At 43.1% G+C, this 21,512-nt stretch overlaps 1 protein-coding gene across 4 annotated transcripts in view; it reads right to left on the minus strand.

Moving 5' to 3' along the window:
- The window catches only part of tafa1 (TAFA chemokine like family member 1), a 124,278-nt gene that overhangs the window by 9,161 nt on the left and 93,605 nt on the right, over positions 1-21,512 (minus strand). The window contains exons 4-7 of one of the 4 annotated variants that reach the window (XR_006152409.1): positions 17,585-17,709; positions 15,690-15,780; positions 8,590-9,276; positions 6,010-6,013 (exon numbers count right to left, since the gene is read on the minus strand). Coding sequence is in view for 1 of the 4 variants with exons in the window: in XM_031567466.2 (XP_031423326.1) it covers positions 9,259-9,276; positions 17,585-17,709 (143 nt within the window). In the remaining 3 variants the exon portion in view is untranslated. Of the gene's footprint in view, positions 1-6,009; positions 6,014-7,827; positions 9,277-13,833; positions 14,103-15,689; positions 15,781-17,584; positions 17,710-21,512 lie in introns of those variants that run through there. The other 3 variants (XR_006152408.1, XR_006152410.1, XM_031567466.2) reach the window with 3 other exon arrangements.

The following is a 21,512-nucleotide window of genomic DNA, read 5'->3' on the forward strand; positions in this document are numbered from 1 at the left end:
TCCGTTTTCTTTTTCTTTTCTTTTTTTCGTTGGTACTTTTGAGAGTTGGCAAAACATTGAAACTGTGTCTGTAGTGAATTGAGTGAAAAGTGAGTTTGGCTAGAATCTGAAAGGTTAGACCCTTTCCTTCAAAAACTGATGTATCACTGGTACTGAACTGTCAGTGTGTCTCCTTTGGTAATTCTGACAGTCAAAATGTGGTGAGATGTTTTTTCCCTCTGTTAAAGAGTAAGGCCTTATGCACACTGCCTACGTAGCGTGTGCCTGGCTGATGCTTTGAGATACTGCTGCGTCTCGGTCTCGTGTGTGTGTTCACACCGCCAACGTCTCTGCTGCAGCGCTGCTACCGCCAGCCCTATCTTTCAGCATTGAGCTTGCCTTTGATACTGTGCATGCTTTAATCTGTTAATATGAGTGCCGATCAAAATCAATAGGTAATGCAGCCAGTGTGAATATGGCCTAAGTCATATTCAACCTGCGAAGCTATCGATCCTATGAGTTACAACATAGTTTTAGATCATAAATAAAACCAGAAGCCACTGTGATTGGTTATCGGCCAATCAACATGTTATTGCGACATCACAATACACTTGAGATAACTAGTTCTCACCCCATTCAACAGGGTTTTTGTTGGTTTCGTTTGATTTTGTACATATTACACATTCAGTAATATTCACCGTTCCTAATCATAGTGGGCATGGCAGCCTTGTGAGATGGCTGGACCTCTACAAACTTCAGATCACAGGATAATCTGTGACCATGATCACCTAAGACAAACCTGAAATCTCATGGTAATAGCAGAAAAGGGTCTATCAGGGCATAAATCACCCTGACAAGATCCTGCGCTTTGGAACGTTCCTCTCTTCTTAAACAGAGAGGCGTGTCAGTGATGTTGGCCACTGTGGATGTACACACAGGCCTTTGGGTTTCCCCCCTCCGTCTCCTCTCATTTCATGTTTTATTAAAGTCATATGCTCGTGGGTTTCGTCTTTTTTTCCAGTGACTCACCGGGTCATCCCTTTCCTTGTCACAAATCAAATTAGCCGAGCGGGCGATTAATCTTCACACAGAGAGCGCCCAGTGAAAGGGGGGCTGACACCTTATTAATTTTCTTAATTATTTCTCTTATTAGGTGCCCCGGAAACTTCTCTGTAATTACCCATTCTTTGACTCTTTACACTTTTCAACTTGACGACGCAAATAATTTGTGCAAAGTGAGGTATTTAAATAGATAATATTTCAACTGATGAAATTGATTAATGCGTTAAAAAACTGTGGGAGACTCTCAAAGTGTCATGTCTCCGGAGGAGGCGAGTTGCGTAATATGATGGTCATGACAGCGGGTGTGAGAACACCTTCTCCACCTTACCCTTAACCCTGACCACAGGCATCCCGCAATTGCTTCTTCTTCTCATGAAAAAAGTTCTAGTTTTACGACGTGTTGGACGGGGGGATCCAGCTGCTCCTATGTTCTGTGATCTTAATGTAGTCGAGCCTGACCCCCTAGATCAAAGAGCACTTTTTCTGTCCAGGACTTTATTTCTCGTTATACTCAGCTTTTAGGTGGATTCATCCTGGCCTAGATTCATTGGCTGTGTATTTTAGGAGGCTCGATCTATGAAGTAAGCATCTTCGGATAAATCATCAAACAAATCATTATGATGAAGGACTACCTAGTTGGGAGCTGCCTTGCAAATGTCCTTCTAATGTCCTATGTTACCTCAGTAGACACTGACTCTGGCACGGCCTAGTGTGTAACCATCTGACTGGGCCGAATCGGTTCTTCAGTTATGTACTTTGTGGGTAACCTTGGTGAGAGTCACCGTGGCCTCAGAGCTCCCAGAAACAATGGCTCTCCGAGGGCCACCTGCGACCGGAGCTCCAGCCTCTCTCTGACCTTTCACATCAGAACCAGGCCCCTGTTTCATTCATCACCCCCATCTGCCTAACATGCACGGGCTACTCAGCAGGGAAGAAGCCCAGTCCACCAGGGCTCCCGGGGGCCCTGATGTCAGCACCGCTCGTCCTCTCTGGCTCATAACTTCCTCACCTGAGAGCACCGCAGGGCACACTGTGGTCACCCCTAAATGCTCCCTGTTATGATCATGGACCATAAAGAAGCCTTATATTTCTGCAGAGCCAATGCCACTACAGGCTGGTTCAGTGGATGCAGTTTTCAGTGTATTTTTTATGTCTTCGCTGCAGTCACTAAAAACAAAGCTGAGTAGATATAGTCTGTGTTTGATACTGGACTGGGCAGAACATCAGCATGGAGGAGCCAAATGCCAGGGATCCGTGGTGTACTTGTCAGCTGATGTGTCTGTGAGTCTGAGTTCAGCTACGTTTAACCCACAGGACACAAGAACCAGAGCAGAACGGTGGAGGGAAAATTCACTACTACTTCCACCGCTACTACCTTTAATTATATTAATGTTACTGCTGTAAAATAATAATGTCAACTAAATTAGCAAATACCAAGTACCATGTGTGCACCAAGTACAGTGACAATTATCTTGTTCTCTAACCTTTCATCTTGACAATATATCTGAAGTTCTCCACCAGTTTTCCCTGGCTACTAGTTACATTTATTTGTATTGTATCAGTTTTAAAAGCTGATTATAACGTGTTGCAAATTATACTATAGCCAATTTCCCCAACTTCAGAGAAACAGAAAGTATGACTTTCAAAGAAACCGATGTGATATCCCTTGATTGTTAGAAATTATTCTAGTTTGGGTGACTTCAAAGCACACATTGGCAAATATCTTTGCAAACATTCTGTGTTCACTATTGTGAATAAGATTCAGAATCCATTGTATCTGTTATAAAAGGCTCCATTGATTGCTTTCACAGCCGTTCATCACTCTGCAACAGGCCAATAAATCTCTAAATCTAAACGTTAAACATAATTGTATCCTTTTATTTTTCTGATGACATCTTGAATGTCATTACGTTGATAGATTTTTATTTGAAACTAGATGCATGAAGAAATATATTCAAAATATAACCTTGTGAATAGTGAAAAAGCCATTAATGCTAATTGCTGGGTACATACTATGCTGTGCTCTCTTTTGAAGCACACACAAGGCTTTCCATACATCAAACCTGCTTTGCGTCATTGCTATAAGTTACAGTTTCTACGTCAACTAAACTACAGGTCAGGGACAGTGACTACAATGTTTACCTAATCTCTGAAGACAATGCACTAAAGGTACCCTGTTAAAACTCTCATTCAGTTTGTGAAAAGTTGTGAGTGTTTAGTCAGTCTAATGCTTGTTTGAGTTCTTGCAATGGTTTGTTTTTGTGTGCATCAGGTTGTTCGTCCATAGTTTTTACACTAGAGCTTTTATAGGTCACTCTTTACAATCACAGCGAGGCACTGTCATTATGGAAAGAAAGTAGATGCAATCAAAGTTTAGTGAAAAAACTAAAGATAAATTACTGTTGCACTTTGCCAAGCTGTGCCATTCTCTGAAGCAGTCAGTTGAAGGGCACCATCCTGATGGCTCTGGCGGCGTCTTAAGAGAATAAGAATCAATAGCGTTTGCCAGAAGGCATAAACAACATTCCCCATGAAATGGAAGACCGAGCAAAACAAGAATAGGCAAAGAATGCTTCATAAATAGACCTGAATGATGCACTAGGCATCTGTTGTATGCGAGTACTGAAAGTAATTTGTGAAATTCGTTATGGACGGCAGCCAAGTAGACGAAAAAAAGCGAGAAGTTCATTCAGTGTGTGTGTGTATTCATCTATCTATCCGAGTGTATGTGAGAGCTTTGTGTTAGCAGTGTGTGTGTGTGTGTATATATGTATGTATCTGTGTGCATGTATGTGCATGCATTTGTGAGGGTTAGTATAATACACAATTGACTGTGAGAGGTATTTTGCAATGCAGTGAAATCCACAGTCATTCTCAAACACACTGCAGACAATATGGGAAGATACTGATTCACATTCTAAGCAGCCATCTGGCATGCAGACCAGACGATGGCATCCAAACTAAGAAAAGCACCTGAGGCACGTGTAAAGAATACCTTCTCTTACTGTTGAATAATCCACCTGATCCTGACTGGCTGAAAGGGATTTCTCCTCCAATTGCCTTGATATGAATTCCTCTCCCCCTGGAGGAGAAGAGAACGTTGCCCTCCAGGTTCAGGGTCTGTTCTTCCCCCTCCTTATCTCCGGCAAACTTTGACACTGTTCATTTGCATACTACAGATAGCGGCGCTGCCTTTTTGTCTGGGGGGGATAAATGTGCACATAATCCGCTTTTCACCCATTCACCGTTAACCCAGACTAACCAACTGCTGAACTCTCTCACTCAACCGTGCAGGACGCCGCGCTTGGCACCTTTTCATTCCTCCTGTCCCACAATGCAACTGCTGCGATGTCTGGCACTGAGAGGGAGAGGACAAGGAAGTCACTGAGAGAAGATACAGTTTCATTCCCTATCCTTTTACAGGGTTCTTTTTGAAATGTCATTGAATCCTCTTTTTAAAGGAGGATATTTTTTTTACTCACGTGTGGACTTTTTTTGTAGCTACAGAAACACAAATAGCATCACGTAGATAAAGAATTTCCTATTTAAGAACACACTGGCCCGAGACAGTTTGGTTTACAATATGGACAAAACGCAAGACCCCTGGCCGTCTTTCAAATGTCCTTCCCAGACCATTCAGAGAAGGCTGTGTTCACAATGACTTCTGGCCTTGCTTTCACCGGTTGAAGCTACACCGAATATGTTTTGAAACTCCACTACTGTTTGAACATGAGTCAGAGTTCCCCTCTATGAAGACGCCCTGCTTGACAGGAACTGAGTCTGCAAAAAGGCCTTTGCTAAAGGCACCTCTGGGGGTCCTAGAGAGTGGGTAGGCACTGATAATGAATGAACAAAGAAATGAACCGAGACGGTTTAAAAAAAGACTGGGATGTTGTCAAGGAATATACTGAGGTATTCCCAATGGGTTTTCTCATCCCTTGATCAAACTCACTTCAACAGGAAATGTTTAGTATTTTTTTCTGACTCACAAGCACACAGTAACACTTAACAACAATCTGTAGAAGTCAATAATACCTTTGATATTTACTCTGACTGCTAATGATAAAGCTTGTATTAGTCATAAACCAGGACATACAAACGTGTTCACGTTTTATCATTCCAAACCTATAGAAAATGAAATCCTCTGAGAGATGTTTCATGAATTCTCTCTGTAATGTGAGTACTATGGACAGGTAGGCCACAACTTACTGAGAAATAAGTCTTAAAAGACATATAAATAAGTGTGAATACTGTGTAGGTTCACACAGTAAATATTTGATAAACTGACATGCAACGCAAAAGTATTTAAGCTACGCTACTTGGTTGTATTCACAGCTGATTGACACTATGACACTTACATTTAGAGAACGTTAACAGCAAACTCTGTCAAACTGTCAAAATGTAGATATGTTAACATTGAAGTAAAGGTTTGGAAGGCGGTAGGGTTTATAGGGGAAGTGAAAAGTCTAACAGCTCACCAGCTCTCCACACTGCAGCACTGCTGATGTTCCCTTGAGGGAGCAGTCACTGTTGAAGAAAATGGTGGATTTTCTAACTAATCGCCCATCTTAGGCATTCTCAGTTTTGGCTTGGCCTGGGTTCCTATCACACTGTTGTGATACCCGGATACTGGACAATATAATATATTTATACTGCATTATAAGACCATTACTACTATTATTCTACATGCAAGCATTAGCAGAAGGAAAACATGGAAGTCATATAACCTCACTATCATAGGTGCAGATAGTCAAGGATTGTGGATTAATGTCATGTGATTGTGAATTGTGTTGTTGGCATTATTGGTGAACAGTGACACGTCAAGCATCCCAACATTAATCTGATCTTTCTTTAAAGTTTAAGCTCTAAGTTTAAGTCCGCTATTTAACAACTTTGACCATTTCACTCTTTGACTATGACTATAGACAACTGATAATGGTCACATGTCACTGTTATATCATTGGGCACCGATCTGTTATGATATGATATTTGTCTTATATAGCATTCAAAAACATTATTGCCTTGTATCTCTGTTGCTCTCACAGGTGAGTTCATAGTAAATGAGAGGTGTATGCTGTGATGCTGCTATGTGCAGTAAGACCTTTTCACTGCATCTGGCTTTTTGGATGCAGTTGTTGTTTCTGGGTGGTGTAAAGGTGAAGCTGCATTCTTAGAGAGAGTCTTTGTAATTACCAAGGTGGGAGACACTCTGAACGAACATCGAAAGATCTGGTCCTTGGAATGCCTTAATTTCAGGATTTAACAACCTCATGCACTCTGAGTCATGGTTTGGTTAGTGCTCATGCCCGAGGACATTCAAACCAAGCCGTGTCGTGAAAACAAACATTCTGGATTGAAACAGGCAGTAGAGTTAAATCAATTGTCTAGACTGATGAAATAATGGGGACAAAATAGGGACATTTAAACGTAAGCAGATGAACATCTCAGATTACCAAATTTAAGCAGTTGAAGGATGAAGACTCTTTTTTATTTTGTGGCCATCTGCCTAAAATGGAGAATGATATCCACGCTTAAAAAGGCACCATTAGCAAAAGTAGTTTTTGAAGGGCTAAGTGGCGCATATATTAAAAAGCTGAAAATTGTTCTTGCAGTTATCTCCAAGCCCCTTCTTCAGAAGGAGTCATTTTTAACAGGAATAAATGCCGACTTGTATTCCTTGACTGTTGCATCCTTGCCATTTCCACTGTAATCTCCTCATTATATTACAGTGGCAGGCACCCAAAACTCCACAGTGGAACCTCTGCTTTCTCACCGCACAGAACTCACACTGAGCCCCTGAGCTTTTCAATCCTATTAGATATAAAACAACAGCACAGGCAATGGCTCACTGAAGAAGGGAAAACACGCAGTCGTTTGCATATCCTTGTGTAAGGGTGCTGGGGGAAAAAAAACTGCTGGGAGATTGATGTGTCTGTCAATTGAATTCCCTGTGTGACTGTACGGTGAAGAATCCACAACCACGGAAATAAACTGTATGGCGGATGATTAATAAAAGCTCTCACATGAAATGTAATAATAATAAAATAAAACACTTTTAAAAGAAAGGCTCTGTTACGGAACCATTTGGGATTTTCTTGGCATAATATTGAACATTTTTTATTCTAATTGAGTGAGTAAAGTGAATGGGCAATGCAAATAAACCTTCCGTGCCAGGCAGGGAATTGCATAAATGAGAAATCACAAATTCATTTATGAGTGTGTATGTTAAGCAGTGCCCTGAAGTTCTTTCTTCACTTGTTGCACGACTGCAATTCGGAACTCCACAGCAACAGTTTTGCCTGGAAATAAATGAGGCAAAAAAGAACTTCTAGTGCAGATAATCTTTAAGGCCAGCACTCAGCAATGTGTACTAAAGTTTACAAGAATAAAGCCAGTCCTCTTAGTCAGTATACTGAAATTTGTCAGGTCCTTTTAGTGAGTATACTGAAGTTATCAAGTCTTCTTAGTGAGTATACTGAAGTTATCAAGTCCTCTTAGTGAGTATACTGAAGTTATCAAGTCCTCTTAGTGAGTATACTGAAGTTGTCAGGTCCTTTTAGTGAGTATACTGAAGTTATCAAGTCTTCTTAGTGAGTATACTGAAGTTATCAAGTCCTCTTAGTGAGTATACTGAAGTTATCAAGTCCTCTTAGTGAGTATACTGAAGTTGTTAGGTGCATAACACAGAGCATGTGGTCAGCAAATGCACAAAGACCATTTTCATCCACGAAACAGAAGAAAACCCAACCTTTTACGACACAGTGAAGAGAAGTTCGTAAGCCTGTGTATAGAAAACTCTTTTTATTCAGGTAAGGCCGTACTGGACTGTATGTATATCTACTGGGGTTACTGTGTATCTGGCTGAGATGAAAGCTTCATTTTGCCATGACGTTTGATTTATTATCAGCAATCCACTTGCCTCTATCCTCCTCTGGTGCATTGCGTGTGACCTACACAGTAACAGGCATGTCCGAGTCTACATCTATTCCCAATATCAGATGAAACAGGGTGAAAAGAAAAACAAAGAAGATAAAGTTGAAGCCCAGGCCTTGTTTGAACAACATATACTTCATCTCTAGTTCTCTATGGCTGAAACGGTCTGGGTTGTACAATGTATTGAATCTCTTTTTTTTCCCTCCCTCTCCCAACTGATCCATATGACCTTTTTCAGAAAGCCCCTAACACAAGCAAACACAGCAAAATGTCCACTACAGAAGGAGGATATTGCTCTGACGACCTTTGAGAAAGGGAATTCACAGAACTCCACATATAGGGACAGAAATGATGATTTCAGATAAAGATCGCCATTCAGAGCTCATTCATTCCTTTTGCGGGGCTTTTGTTAGATCTGCACAGTCTTTCTTTTAGTATGGAACTATGCATATATATACATTTTATATTTATATATACATATACATTTACAGGTTACTGTCAGTACAAAGAAAGCTCCCATGAAATACACTGAGCATGCCAAAGGAACACACACACACACACACACAAAAAAAAACATATCTGGACGAGAATGGTGTGTGTGGGCTGTAAGTTGACCTTGGGACCTTGCAGAGCATTTGTTGCTGCTGTTGATTAGCTCGAAGGCGGAGAGGAGTTTGGAGGTGAGGGGGCAACAGGTTCTGAGTTAACTTGATCTAGTCATTCTGCATTACATTGCAAGCTACTTGGACTCGTCATGTCTGAGCCAAATTGGCATGCTCTGTTGTCACTCAAACGATAAATGACATATATACCTTTGGAGAAAAAAAGACTTGGAAAATAAATTCCATGGTCTGAAATCTCAGTTCGATCATGTCCTGGTTATCCTCCACTTTGCTGGTGATCCAATAGTTGCTCAGTCAGGATCATCCAGTCTGGCTCAGGAGTTGGGCGAGTCCTCAGACATTCTTTGTATATCCCCTAAAATGCCCCGCTAAGCTCTTTTGAGTTTTGAAAGCAAAAACAAAGGCATGTAGGTAATTGGACATGACTGGTGCGGAGAAAACTCACCAACGAGGGGCTCATTGATCAAAAACAGGATTAGCCCGTTGTTTTTTTTTTTTTTTTTTTTAGAAATCCTTGACACCACACAAACAAAGCTATTTGTATCTCCGAGGATATCCTTCTGTTGGTCACAGGTAGTCCAGTCAGTCGCCCGTGATGTAATGGTTTAGTCTGTTCTGATTTGAGGGAATCCACGCTTAGTCCCTGCGAGGTGGTTCTTTGTTAGGTCCTTGGATGAATCTGAAACAGGGAGAAGGGTAGAGAGAAAGAGAGAGAGAGTGTGTGAGGGAGACACAGAAAGAGAAAAAAACAAGTACACTTAGATAGAACAAAGGCATACAAGCTTGCGAGGATTACACCCCAAGGAATACCCACAATCCACAATTTCAAAACAAGAGGGCTCTTTTGAACTGTGGGGCTCTCCTCAACCCAGCTGTATTATTTTTTTCTTTTTTTGTGTGCGAGGTAAATAGGCTGGTTGAGAGGGAGCGAGACCCTTTAAACTGTGATAGGCTGGCACCCAAACTGTGTAACATCACAGGGTTGAAAAACTGTGCTCTTCACGTCTCCATGCTGTGAACACTGACTCAATCACTGCAGATGCAGCCGAATAGTCTTTCTCAGCCAGCCAATCGCGTCTCTGCGTTCACCTCCATTGCTGTATGGAGTGAGAGAGGAGATATACGCCTTGGTACGGTTATACCTCGGTACGGTTATACATCACTCTACCTTTCCCTCCCTGTCTCTGCTTCAGGGTCTCCCATTCATTGGCAGCTCTGAATCCATTTGGGTTACAATAGGACCTGAAATGGCTTTTCAGGGCTGCAGATGACCTCTGATGGCGCCGCAGTTCAGTCGCCATGCAGAAAACAATCCAACAAGGCCTTACAACAAGGATTCATATGCACTGCCACACAGTCCCAACGTTTGAGACGTTCGAGGGCACACAGTTTCAATAGGCACTCACATTCTCAGACATGTTTTGATTAGGAGCGATACTCTATTGCCCCCGTTACTGTTGTTCATAACGTCAATACGGTTTGCTCTTGTCTTTCTCACTCAGAGTAAATAACCCTGGGAGTGCAGAGTGTTTTTGACACGAGAAAGCTGAAGTGTTGTTCACACAGAGAGGGGCTAATTAAAACCTCAACCCCAATGGCTGGTCCCTGGGCACAGGCAACATATGCTGGTATTTCCACAGGTGCGCACTGGTGACAGCCAGCCAGGTGTGCACAGGTGATTGAGACCGAGGACAGTCGACAGGGAGACAGGACAACCACCCCCATCCCCCCGGGGACCTCCCAAACCCCTGCAGCCTGACAGCTGTGCAAGTGAGCGATGACACCCCTGAACCCCTCTGTCACTCTGCGACATGCCTGCCCTCGGAGGTGGTCCCGTCCATCACTGTCTGATGCCATAGCAACAGAAGCGAAAAGTGCCAGCTTTGTGCAAGCTTATTTAGGCGATGTCCATTAAAAAATGTAGTATTTGAATGATATTGCTTTCCCACGTGTTTACATGCTAAATTGCTTGCATGTGTGTTGTATTGTGTTGTTTGTTTGTTCTTTCCCTTGAGGCAAACAACATTCAAACCACAAATCAAAGTCAGAATTCTGGATGTGAACTGTAACTCTCACAGCTGGGAGTCTTTGAAAAAGGTTTAACTGCACTGGGTTGGAAGAAACAAAAATCTGCTCTGCATTGAGCTGGCTGTCAGATTAGCAGAGAATTCAGTCAGAGAAGTCATTTTGCTGACTTATAAAGCATACATTCTCTCAGGCTTCAAAGTAAAAAATGATAAATGGCTGCTGAGAATCTTCCTCCATTTTCCCTTTCCTAGCCCGTTCCTATCTTTATCGTAGATGTGGTATGAATCATGAGTTGAGGCACTGAATCATCAATTACATTTTTCTCTGAAAACAACTGCATTTATTTAAATGCGAAGTTCATGTTTTGTTTTGGATCATTATGGTTTCATTATGAGTCCCAGTGATTTTGAATAAGATAATAGGTAAGGACGTGGCTTCTCTCTCATGGACTGCAAAAAGTGTTGTTGTGCAGAAAACTGGAAATTACAATATCAGTCAATATAAATGTAGTCTAAGATAACATACAGAATCTATGACAGAAATATTTACTTCACCATTATTTATAGTGAAATATATTGTAGTGAAAGAGATTTATGTATCTAACGTGTCTCATTCTGTCCTCATTGTTCATTCAGATCAAGATGATATCAGATTTATACAACCATAGATGAGAAACTGAGAAAGATGTCTTCACTGTCACATGTCATGAATAGTACCACCGTCTATCTCTTTTAGAGGAACAGTAAAGATGTATTAGCAATTACGCTTCCACACACAGAAGAATAGCATAAACAGCGGCTCATCATAAAGGTTCAATATCTCAGACACGAGGATCGATAAAGGCCCGGGAACTAATGTCCTATCAGTCTTGTTAGCATCCATGTACGAGTAGATTGAGATATATTGAGATATTCCTGCATTCAAATAGGCATCTCATGGACATATGCAGTCTGTCCTCAGAGTGAGACATGTGGGCCTGCCTGATGCGCCCACTCAACACTGCTGCAGTCCAACAGGTTGACTAGTGTGAGCATGTTTCACCTCAGTTAAAGCACTGACTGAGCTTGTGCATGCTGCTGGTCATGCCGTATGTTTATCTCTGTGTTTATCTGTCAATAGGGCTTCAATATGGCATTATTATGCATGCAAAGCATCAGTCATGAGCTTGCATGCAAAATACATGGTTTATCTATCTAAGGGGTGATGACCCAACAGAGTATTGATTCATTTGTGTAATCTACTGGCCATTACTAGTGAGAAGTACATGTAACTAATAGCAAAGACATGTCATTGATTCTAGGAAGCAGGAATGCATTATGCAATTAATACCACGTGTTGACTGATTACTGGCCTCTCAAGCGCATCCAATCTGCATTAGAATGTGGAGTAAAACGGAATTCCAACTCTTCTCAAAATTGTAATCTCTCTTCCTGACCAAACTCTGCAGTTTGCTACAGAAAGTTGCAGAGGTTTCTTTTGCTGCCAGTTTGTGCTGGTAACTCCCAAGTGTTATCTGTATAATGAATCTGTGTGTAAGACGAGAGCTTTTCTGGTCAGTTCACTTTCTGGCTGCTCAGCAAGGATGGCTTTTTTTGGTCAAAGCTCCTCTAGTACAGACAGATTTACTGTGTGAGCATTTTCTATATATTACTACAACTACTACTTCTACTACTACTAATAATAATAATATAAATAATAAATGTATAGTGAAGGCAGACAGGTAACAGTTAACAGGATTTCAAAATGGAGGCAATGTAAAAACAAGGACTGATAAAATCACAAATGGACCTTTACATAAAAGTTCAATAACTCAGCTAAATGGATAACTTAGTCAAATAAAATAAAAATCATACATACAGTACATAAAACATGGAAACTAAACCAAAGGAAATTAGTTTAAAGAGAGAGGCAGATTAGATATTTAGACATGTGTCTTGAAGTGGAACTCCCTGACCTAACAGATATGACTATAGTGCTCTAGAGTCCCTGAGCTCTCACAGTGTCAGCTTGACCCTCTGTTTTTTTTTATATCTGGACTCAGATAATCATCATTAGACCTCAACATGGAGCTTAATAAGAGCTGACACCAGTAAAGAGGACACAAGAATGGCTGTGTAAGCGACACACACATCCACTGTCAGTTGCCATGTCCCCTATCCGGTCCTTCTCTCATCCACACTCCTTTAAGGGGAGCAATGCACCTGCTCTCCCTGACTTCCTTCACTGTAACTGCCACAAACTGAACTACTACTTGTTAAATTCAGAGTCATTTCAACCATGGCCACTCCTTTAAGTGGGGGGCAATACAGCTGCTTAAATCCGCTGTCCCTGACGTCCTTTGCTGTAACTGCCACAAAGTGAACTACTACTTGTTAAATTCAGAGTCATTTCAACCATGGTCATTACGTTCCAGTGTTCTCGTGCATTAGGAAGTAGTGCAGACACAAGGACCTTGACACAAGGCAGCTGGTGAAAATAACACCGCTCTAATGCAAATGCACGGACAAGCACAATATGTCCAGACCAATTTAGCGTAATACTGACTGTAGATAAAGGTCCTGAGAAACAAATGAAGGCGCTGCTCTGAAGAGAAGCACACTCTCCCCTAGTGGCTTCCTGCTTGATATGCGTTGGACCAATAGCAGCATGATTCAGAGTTTAAATTGGAACAACATTATGTCTTATCCGCAAGAAGGTCACAAGGTTTTGCTCTGAAAAACTCACAGATGGGGTAACGTTCGTCGGCCACCACAACCATATGCTAGTGTATGTTGTTACAACCTCACTCAGTGGCTTCTGCTAGTAGGGTGGTGGTATGTGCAAAAGGGCACACTACAGCCAGAGTAAGTATCCTATTGATAAAAAAACGCTAGCTAGTGGACTCTCTTGTGTGACCACAGGGAAATTAGTGTGATCAAAAACTCACACTATACAGGGGTAGGAGACTTACGCAGATGGAACCTGGTGTTATCTGTCACATTAGAAGCTCAAACGTAAGGTTTGTGAGCACCTGGTAACGGTATTGAGCTTGAGTGTGTGTGTGTGTGTGTGTGTGTGTGTGTTGTCTTGAGTGTGTGTGTGTGTGTGTTTTGCCCCCATGACAGATTCACTGGATCACACTGCTAAACCTCCACTCCAACTGCCCCAGACGGCCAGCTCCACTCTGGGCAAACAGCACACAGGCGAACAACAGAAGGCACGGAGCATAGAAATGACAAAAGCTGCTTTTATTTAAACGTCCCCTCATTTCTCCGCCTCTTCCTCCTCCTGCTCAACTTTCTCTTTCTTTCTCTCCTTTTTGTCTTGCATGTAGTAGTTTGTCAGAACACAAATTGATTGATCTATTTAGCCACTGAAGCAGGTAATGCAGATCTATGCAGGGCGAGTGTTTGGAGGGTCCCCAGCTCCCTTCACTGTGACTTCCTCAAACAAAAGGCCTGCCTTGTCTGGGGCTACAGGCAAAGGAGGGGTCCCTCTCTGAAAGACATAAAGAAAAAAAGACAAAAAACAAAGGTGTCAGCCACTCGCTTTTGGCAGTGTCTTACTTTCATGCCAGTTGTTTGAAAAAAGACAAAAAAAAAAGAAAAAATCCAGAAAGAAGAAGCAAACAATAAGGTTTGCTTGTGACTCTGAATAGTATGTAGAGTATGTGTGTGTGTGTCCAGGTGCACGTGTACCTGTATGTGTATGTACATGTGTATGTGTGACAGAGCATTTGACTAGTGGTTATTTTCTCATAAAAGAGTTTTTCAGAGCAAAAAAAAACCCTGCAGGGGAGATTTCTTTTTTCCCTCCTTTGTGCACTTAGAAAAAGGAGGTGGTGCGCCTTGACAATGGCTATGGCAATGGAGAGTGAATGTTATTAATATCCAGCAGTGCAGAATAAGGTAGGGCGCTTTTTGTGCTCTTTACGCTGGCCTGAGATAGCTAGCTGCCTGAACCCACCCAGGAGACTTACAAAGACACAGAACAGTCCCTCATATAAGCACGGATAACAGTAGGAATAGGGACAGTGGACCCAGGGGTCTTGGATACTCTCACACACACACACACACACACACACATACACACACACATACACACACACATATACAGAGATACATAAACACACAAAAGCACACATATAGACAGACACAAACACATACACACAGACACAGACAAACACACACACACACTCACACACACACACACTCAGAGCATGTCACAGATTAGAGGATAATGGGGCTGGCAGATTGTTCCCACACACTGTAATAAACCCATACTGTGCCCAGGAGCAAAGGAAGACATGAGACAAAACAAGCAAATGGAGAGGAGGAGACTAATCCCAGCATTACCCACTTCTTATGAGCAGCCTGGTCAGAGCTGAACCGTGTGTTTGTGTGTGTATTTGTCTGTTTGTGTGTGGGTGTGTGTGTGCGTGTCTGTGTGTGTGTTTGTGAGTGTGTGTTTGTTTGTCTGTTTGTGTGTGCGTGTATTTGTCTGTTTGTGTGTGTGTATTTGTCAGTTTGTGTGTGGGTGTGTGTGCGCGTGTCTGTGTGTGTGTGAGTGTGTGTTTGTCTGTTTGTGTGTGTGTGTATTTGTCTGTTTGTGTGTGGGTGTGTGTGCGCGTGTCTGTGTGTGTGTGTGTGGGTGTGTGTGTGTGTGTGTGTGTGTGTGAGTGTGTGTTTGTCTGTTTGAGTGTGTATTTGTTTGTTTGTGTGTGTGAGTGTGTGCGTGTCTGTGTGTCTATGTAGATGCGCGTATGTCAAAAGCATATGCATGAGTGTGTGCCTTTGTGTGTGATAACAGTTTGAGTTTGTGTGTGATAACAGTTTGTGTGTAATAACAGTTTTATATCACACTCTATTTTAATTTTATTTTTGCACTCTGTCGCCTGCTCATGAACATATTTGGGTATGTGTGAGTGTGTGTTGGGCATCAGTGTGCTGTGGTGAGAAGTGTAGGAGGAATATATCTAGGGCTTTATTGGCTCTGATCATTCACCGCATGTGGACACTAACACACACCTCTCTGGCTGTGATGACGGAGGAAATGGTCAAATGAGGAGCCATTAAAGACACTAACCTTTACGGAAGCAAGAATGCAGCTCGGTTTCTGTTGGATCATCCCCTGCATTTTGCTTCCGGAGCTAAAAAGGTGAGTATGGCTGGGTGTTCTGCAAAGAAAAGTTGAGAGGAAAAAAAGCAAGTGTGTATCTTCAGTCACAGGACCCTCACAGTTTGCCTATTTCTCCATAAATCAGATAATTCCGGCTTCACAGAACAGCATAGTGTGTCAATCCAATCTCACTAAACAACTTTCTTTTGACAGAATGTAAAGCCTCTCTTGTGTTTGACAGAACATACAACTTCATCCTGTGTTTTTGTCTTTGGGCAACATGATGGAAAGGCATAGAGCATACACATCCAAGTTTAAAAATATAAGAAAACATTTCAAAACATTTCTCAAAGAATGCATTCTCTAATGCATCCCTAAGTTTACATTACGATGAGGGATCTTACCTTGGCAACCTGGAAAGAGAGCACTGTTCGGCCCCAACTTCCTTTGAACTTTGGCAGGACTTGAAATCGCACTTTTACACACAAAATAGGATCGGCCCTGGAATGCCCCCCCCCCCCCCCACCCCCGCACCCCACCCAACACCACCGCCGCCCCCAAAGTGTGTTCTGACTGCCACTATTTAGGTGAGTCTCACATTTTATTCATGCTCACACATGGTCAGTGGTGGCGGCTACTCAGGTCAAAGGAGCCCGCCGAGTGAATATAGATTCGCTTATCTACCCAATCGTCCTTGTCAGCACCCTAACTCCCCCTCTTCATATGCATACGGGAAGATTGCTAACAGCGTCTTATTCTCTTCGCCACTGACTGACACTGGAAGCCCGTTGGCTGTCGCTGTCGAAATCTCACCTGGCGGAGAATCTTTTTTTTTCCCTTCTCGTTTTTCTGTGAGGATGCACTTTGTATCCCTTGGCATCACCTTGAGATCATGGTCCTGGTTTGCACAGGGCTGTCAAGGTAACGCCTGTGATGAAGAATTCATACTGCCCTTGATTCTCTTCAGATTTCTGATATATCTACCGTAGCCTCAGATTCAGACCAACAGATATGCCAAAGCACGCATTTGTTGGTGTCAAGTAATATTAAAGGGCCTGATTCTGAGCCTGACAGTCCTGCCCACGGTGGGTTTAATCATGGACCTGTATTAAATTAGTCAATTATGCCTGTCTGCTGGTCTGCCAACCAAAGGGATCTTATTCTGGGTGAGTAAGAGGCTAGGTGGAAGGGCATTTCTGGATGCCTTCACTCCATGTCTCAGCAGAATCCTGAAACTAATCCAAGGTCAGTTTTTTTCTCCATCTGCCAAACAGTACAGAACGTGTTCTGCACTCCTCAGAGTGCCATAGAAATGCAGAAGGTCATTAATCTATTATTTTGGTAGAGTTTCTATGGTTCTTTTAATAGATGAAGTCAGAGGTCAGGTAAGAATGTAATGACAGTGATAACACTTGATCCAGTTGTTGTATAGTAAATGTCTGCAAGTACTTACACAGATGGAGACCTTTACTCCCTCACCATCACATGCTCTATACACATGCACTTGCACACACACACACACACACACACACACACACACACACACACACACACACACACACACGCACACACACAAACGTGCATGTTCATACACAAACACACACACACACCTGCATACACACCCCTCCACCACCACACACACGCACGCACGCACGCACGCACGCACGCACGCACGCACGCACGCACGCACACACACACGCACACACACACACACACACACACACACACACACACACACACACACACACACACACACACACACACACACACACACACACACACACACACACACTCACACACAATGGCAGCACTTCTTTTATGTGTCTGTGGGGAAGACAAGAGGTGTGCCACAAAGGTCTCACCCTGGTGGTCTTGATCTTATTCCCAGACGCGCACATCCATCCGGAGTTGTCAGGCAGCGTCTTGCACTCCTCTCCCTCCAGGCAGGGCTCCATCTCACACCACCACTTCCCAATCACGATGGATGCTGCAGCCAGGGAACAAGGGCACAGACACGTGAATCTGAGGTCCATGGCCTCTGCCACACACACACACACACACACACACACACACACACACACACCTACACACACACATACATTCTCTTTCTCGCTCTCTCTCTTTCTTTCTTTCTTTCTTTCTCTCCCTCTCTCTCACACACACTCTCACACAGAGACTGCAAACCTTGATACGTCTACTACTACTCTGGGGAAAAAAGGTCTTTTCTTTAGGCATCAGTGACAAGTCACGGGTTCTGGTCAAAAATGCTGCATTTTGAAAGGGGTCTGAAAGCCTATTCAGTAGCCTCTGGGGCAAGTCTAATGGTATGCATAATGCTTTTTACAGGTCTAATTTGCATACCTCACGAGAGTCCCAGTATTAAAAATAAATGGAATGGCGAGGGTGTGACACTGTGGGGAACTACGTGAATGAACTCTGTGAACTCCCCCCTCATGATTACAACAGACCCCCACACACCCCTCAGCTCTATGCCTTATTATTGGTCCAGCCCTCTGAGCCATTTCTCTCAAGTTTCTGAAATGAGATTTGTTGTTTAGAGGAATATAACAGCTAGGTGTGGAAAAAAAGAAAAGAGACAAACTCTGAGCATTTAGTTTTGATATTGAAGAGCCCTCTTCATATTTTTAATTAAAGATAATTGTCTCTCATTAACATTTACAAAATGCTTCTTCCTCCGAGCCAACAAACAAGACAAGTGCATTTTTCAACATTCCAACATTTAATGTGCGTGCATTAATGTGCGTGTGTGTGTGTGTGTGTGTGTGTGTGTGTGTGTGTGTGTGGGACTGCCAATTTGGAGAGAAACAGCTGTCTCTTATTACCATAGCTCTCACTTGCTTTTATGGCTTGAAATATCAAACAGTCTGCGAGTATAACTTCCTTACCAAGCAAATGAAATCCGAACATTACTTGATGCTTTTATCTGTAGATGAGTCAGTTTAAAAGAGATGTTCACTAGTTAAAAGAGAATCTGGGCTCCAGATATGAGGGCATAAAGAATGACTGAGTACATTCACAAGAGTTTAAAGTAGAATAATAAAAATGATGTCCTCAGATACTGAGATAGTGACAAGTGCCATGAAATCCCCACAAGCACAACCACTTATTTTTTTAAACTGTTGTTGTAGGTCTTAGACATTGCAATATGGTTCACCATTTTTAGAACGCGTCAGATGAGCCCGCTGCTCAGTGAAGGATGTCAGATAGTTTGTGTCTCTCTGTGTTCATCTCGGTGCAACGTTTTTTGCTAGATGTTGACTCATTTGTCAGCTGCTTTTACTTGGCTCGTTCTCTCATGTTCCAAGCTGGTTTTGATGCCTTTTGCACTTTGAAGAGACATTGTAATTCTGAGGCCTAAGTCTGATGGGATTTCAGGATTAAACATCCAAGGCAACAGACATGTTTATTTTTTATGCTCTGCAAAGCTTTTTTTATCCCATTCTGTAAACTTCCTCAACTGCTGGTGTTACCAAGGTTACCGGGTAACGACTAATCAATAAAGTCTAAGTCTAAGTACTTCTTAATAAAAAATAAAAATATCCAAGGATTCTCAGCACTTTCCATGCTCCCTCTCTCCCTCTCCCTCTCCCTCCCTCAGTCTCTTTCTCCATCTCTCTCTGTGTACCGGGGAAGGAGATGTATTTTTATGAGAGGAAAGTCCTCCAGAGCATCTTTGTACATTCCAGGCATGGGCTAGATAGATACCGGAGAGACATCTTCCAGACGATCCTCTCTACTCCTAACTCCTCACCCCCCTCTGTCCCCTCCTCCCTCTTTCTCTCCTTCCTCTCTCTTTCCCTCTTTCTCTCCTGAGTCCCGTAGAGAGATTAGGAGATGAGCGACAGTGGGCTCTCCAGTGGGCGCCAACCAAGGGCACATTAACCTCTGAGGGTCCCAGCGGCCCACGGAGGAAACAGAGTAATTACTGTGTACTCATTGCTGACCCCCTTTCCCCCAGTTTCCCTGTTGCCTGGGTGACGTCTCACATCTTAATTACACGCAGGGGTCCCTGGGAAAGGGCCGCACCTGAGAAAAGTAGAAGCGACCAAATAAACAGATGTTTATATAAAGGTGGGATAGGAGCATCTTCTCACTCATTTTCTCTTTTCACACACACACACACACACACACACACACACACACACACACACACACACACACACACACACACACACACACACACTCTCTCTCTCTCTATTTCTGTCTGTCACACACAAACATGAATGCCCTCCCATCTATATCCCTCTCTTACACACAAACATAAACACAGAATGGGAAAGAGAAGGGATGAAAAGGAAAAGGAAAGTGCTAATACCAAGTAATCTGAGGCCTGAGGCGCTACGTCTGATCTTTTGAAACAACTGATAGTGTGCCACCGTGGTGCCACAGGGCTGTGTTCTATTTGCCCAGCGCTGCGCTCATAGGAAGGAAACGGCAAACCTGTTCCTCATTACAAAACTGCACAGGATTTCTACACCAACACGGGCTCACTCTGAACCCAGATTGGTACAGAAATACCTAAGAAGAGAGGAAAAAAGAGGGAGAAAACAATCTTTGGAACATGAGACAGTATGTCTTGAAGAGAGGAATGACAGAAAGAAAGGAAATTTGCTTATGTAAAAAAAATGTGTTTGTGTGTGTGCATATGTGTGTGTATATGTGAGAGGGAGAGAGAGTGAAGGTAGAAGAGAGAACAAGGGAGAGAGAGATTAAACTGCTGGTTCAACAAAGATGTTGAAAAATGTGACGCATTTCGCATGGAAGATGAATAGCCTTTCCTGTGCTCAGAGGCCCTTTGATTATGCTTCCCAGTGTAGCGTCAAACACAGGCACAGCACAAAAATGCCTGCGGTCAATACCTTAGGTGTTGCCATTTATACATTACGCCAACTAAAATGAGATATATATATTCTTTCATTGCTCCACAGATATATACGTACATTACATTAAAATGGCTTCTGTAATGCTGTGATGATGTGTGATAAAGATATACTGGATGGCATTTCCCTGATTAAGCAGCATTAGTTTAGCTTGCCTTTGGGTTTTAATGACTTTGATCAAGACCAGTGTTTTTCTGGCTAAGGTTGAAAGCTAGTTTTGCAATGAGGGGGCGAGAGAGAGAGAGAGAGAGAGAGAGAGAGAGAGAGAGAGAGAGAGAGAGAAAGAGACAGAGAGAGAGAGAGAGAGAGAGAGAGAGAGGGAGGGAGAGAGAGAGACTGCTCTAATAGTTCTCATTTCAACTGACTGACAAGTGGATTTGTGCTCTCAGTCAGCATTGGGGTGTGGATGCTGTGGCGGCTGGTCTCAGAGGCGTGTGGATGCTGTAGGGGCAGGTCTCAGAGGGGTGTGTCCATCCACCAGAAGCACCATCCCTCCCAAGTGGCCCTCAACTCAACCACCCCCTTCCATCTCCCTCAATCGGAAACCCTCCAATGCCCCCGCCACCCCACCCACACACCTTACATACCCACCCCATGCCCTGTGGACACTGCAAAAACTCACATCTTCAGCAACTTTGGTGCTGTACCTCTCCCACCACTCCACCCTCCTCCACCCTCCTCCAGCCTCCTCCACCCCCGCTGCTGGCTGTCCTGAGACGTGGGGCTAGGATGGGGAAAAGTGGATTACTGGAGCAGAGCGGGACCCCTGAGGCGCTCGACCCACATGCCCTGGTCATTACTTTGCGGACGACGGCGCCCTGTCTGCTCTCCCACTGAGCTTCGAGTGGAAACCTGACCCCCCTCGCCAAAAAAAAAAGCCACGCGGGCC

The sequence above is a fragment of the Clupea harengus genome, chromosome 5 (genome assembly GCF_900700415.2).
Source record: "Clupea harengus chromosome 5, Ch_v2.0.2, whole genome shotgun sequence".
Classification (NCBI taxonomy): Eukaryota; Metazoa; Chordata; class Actinopteri; order Clupeiformes; family Clupeidae; genus Clupea; species Clupea harengus.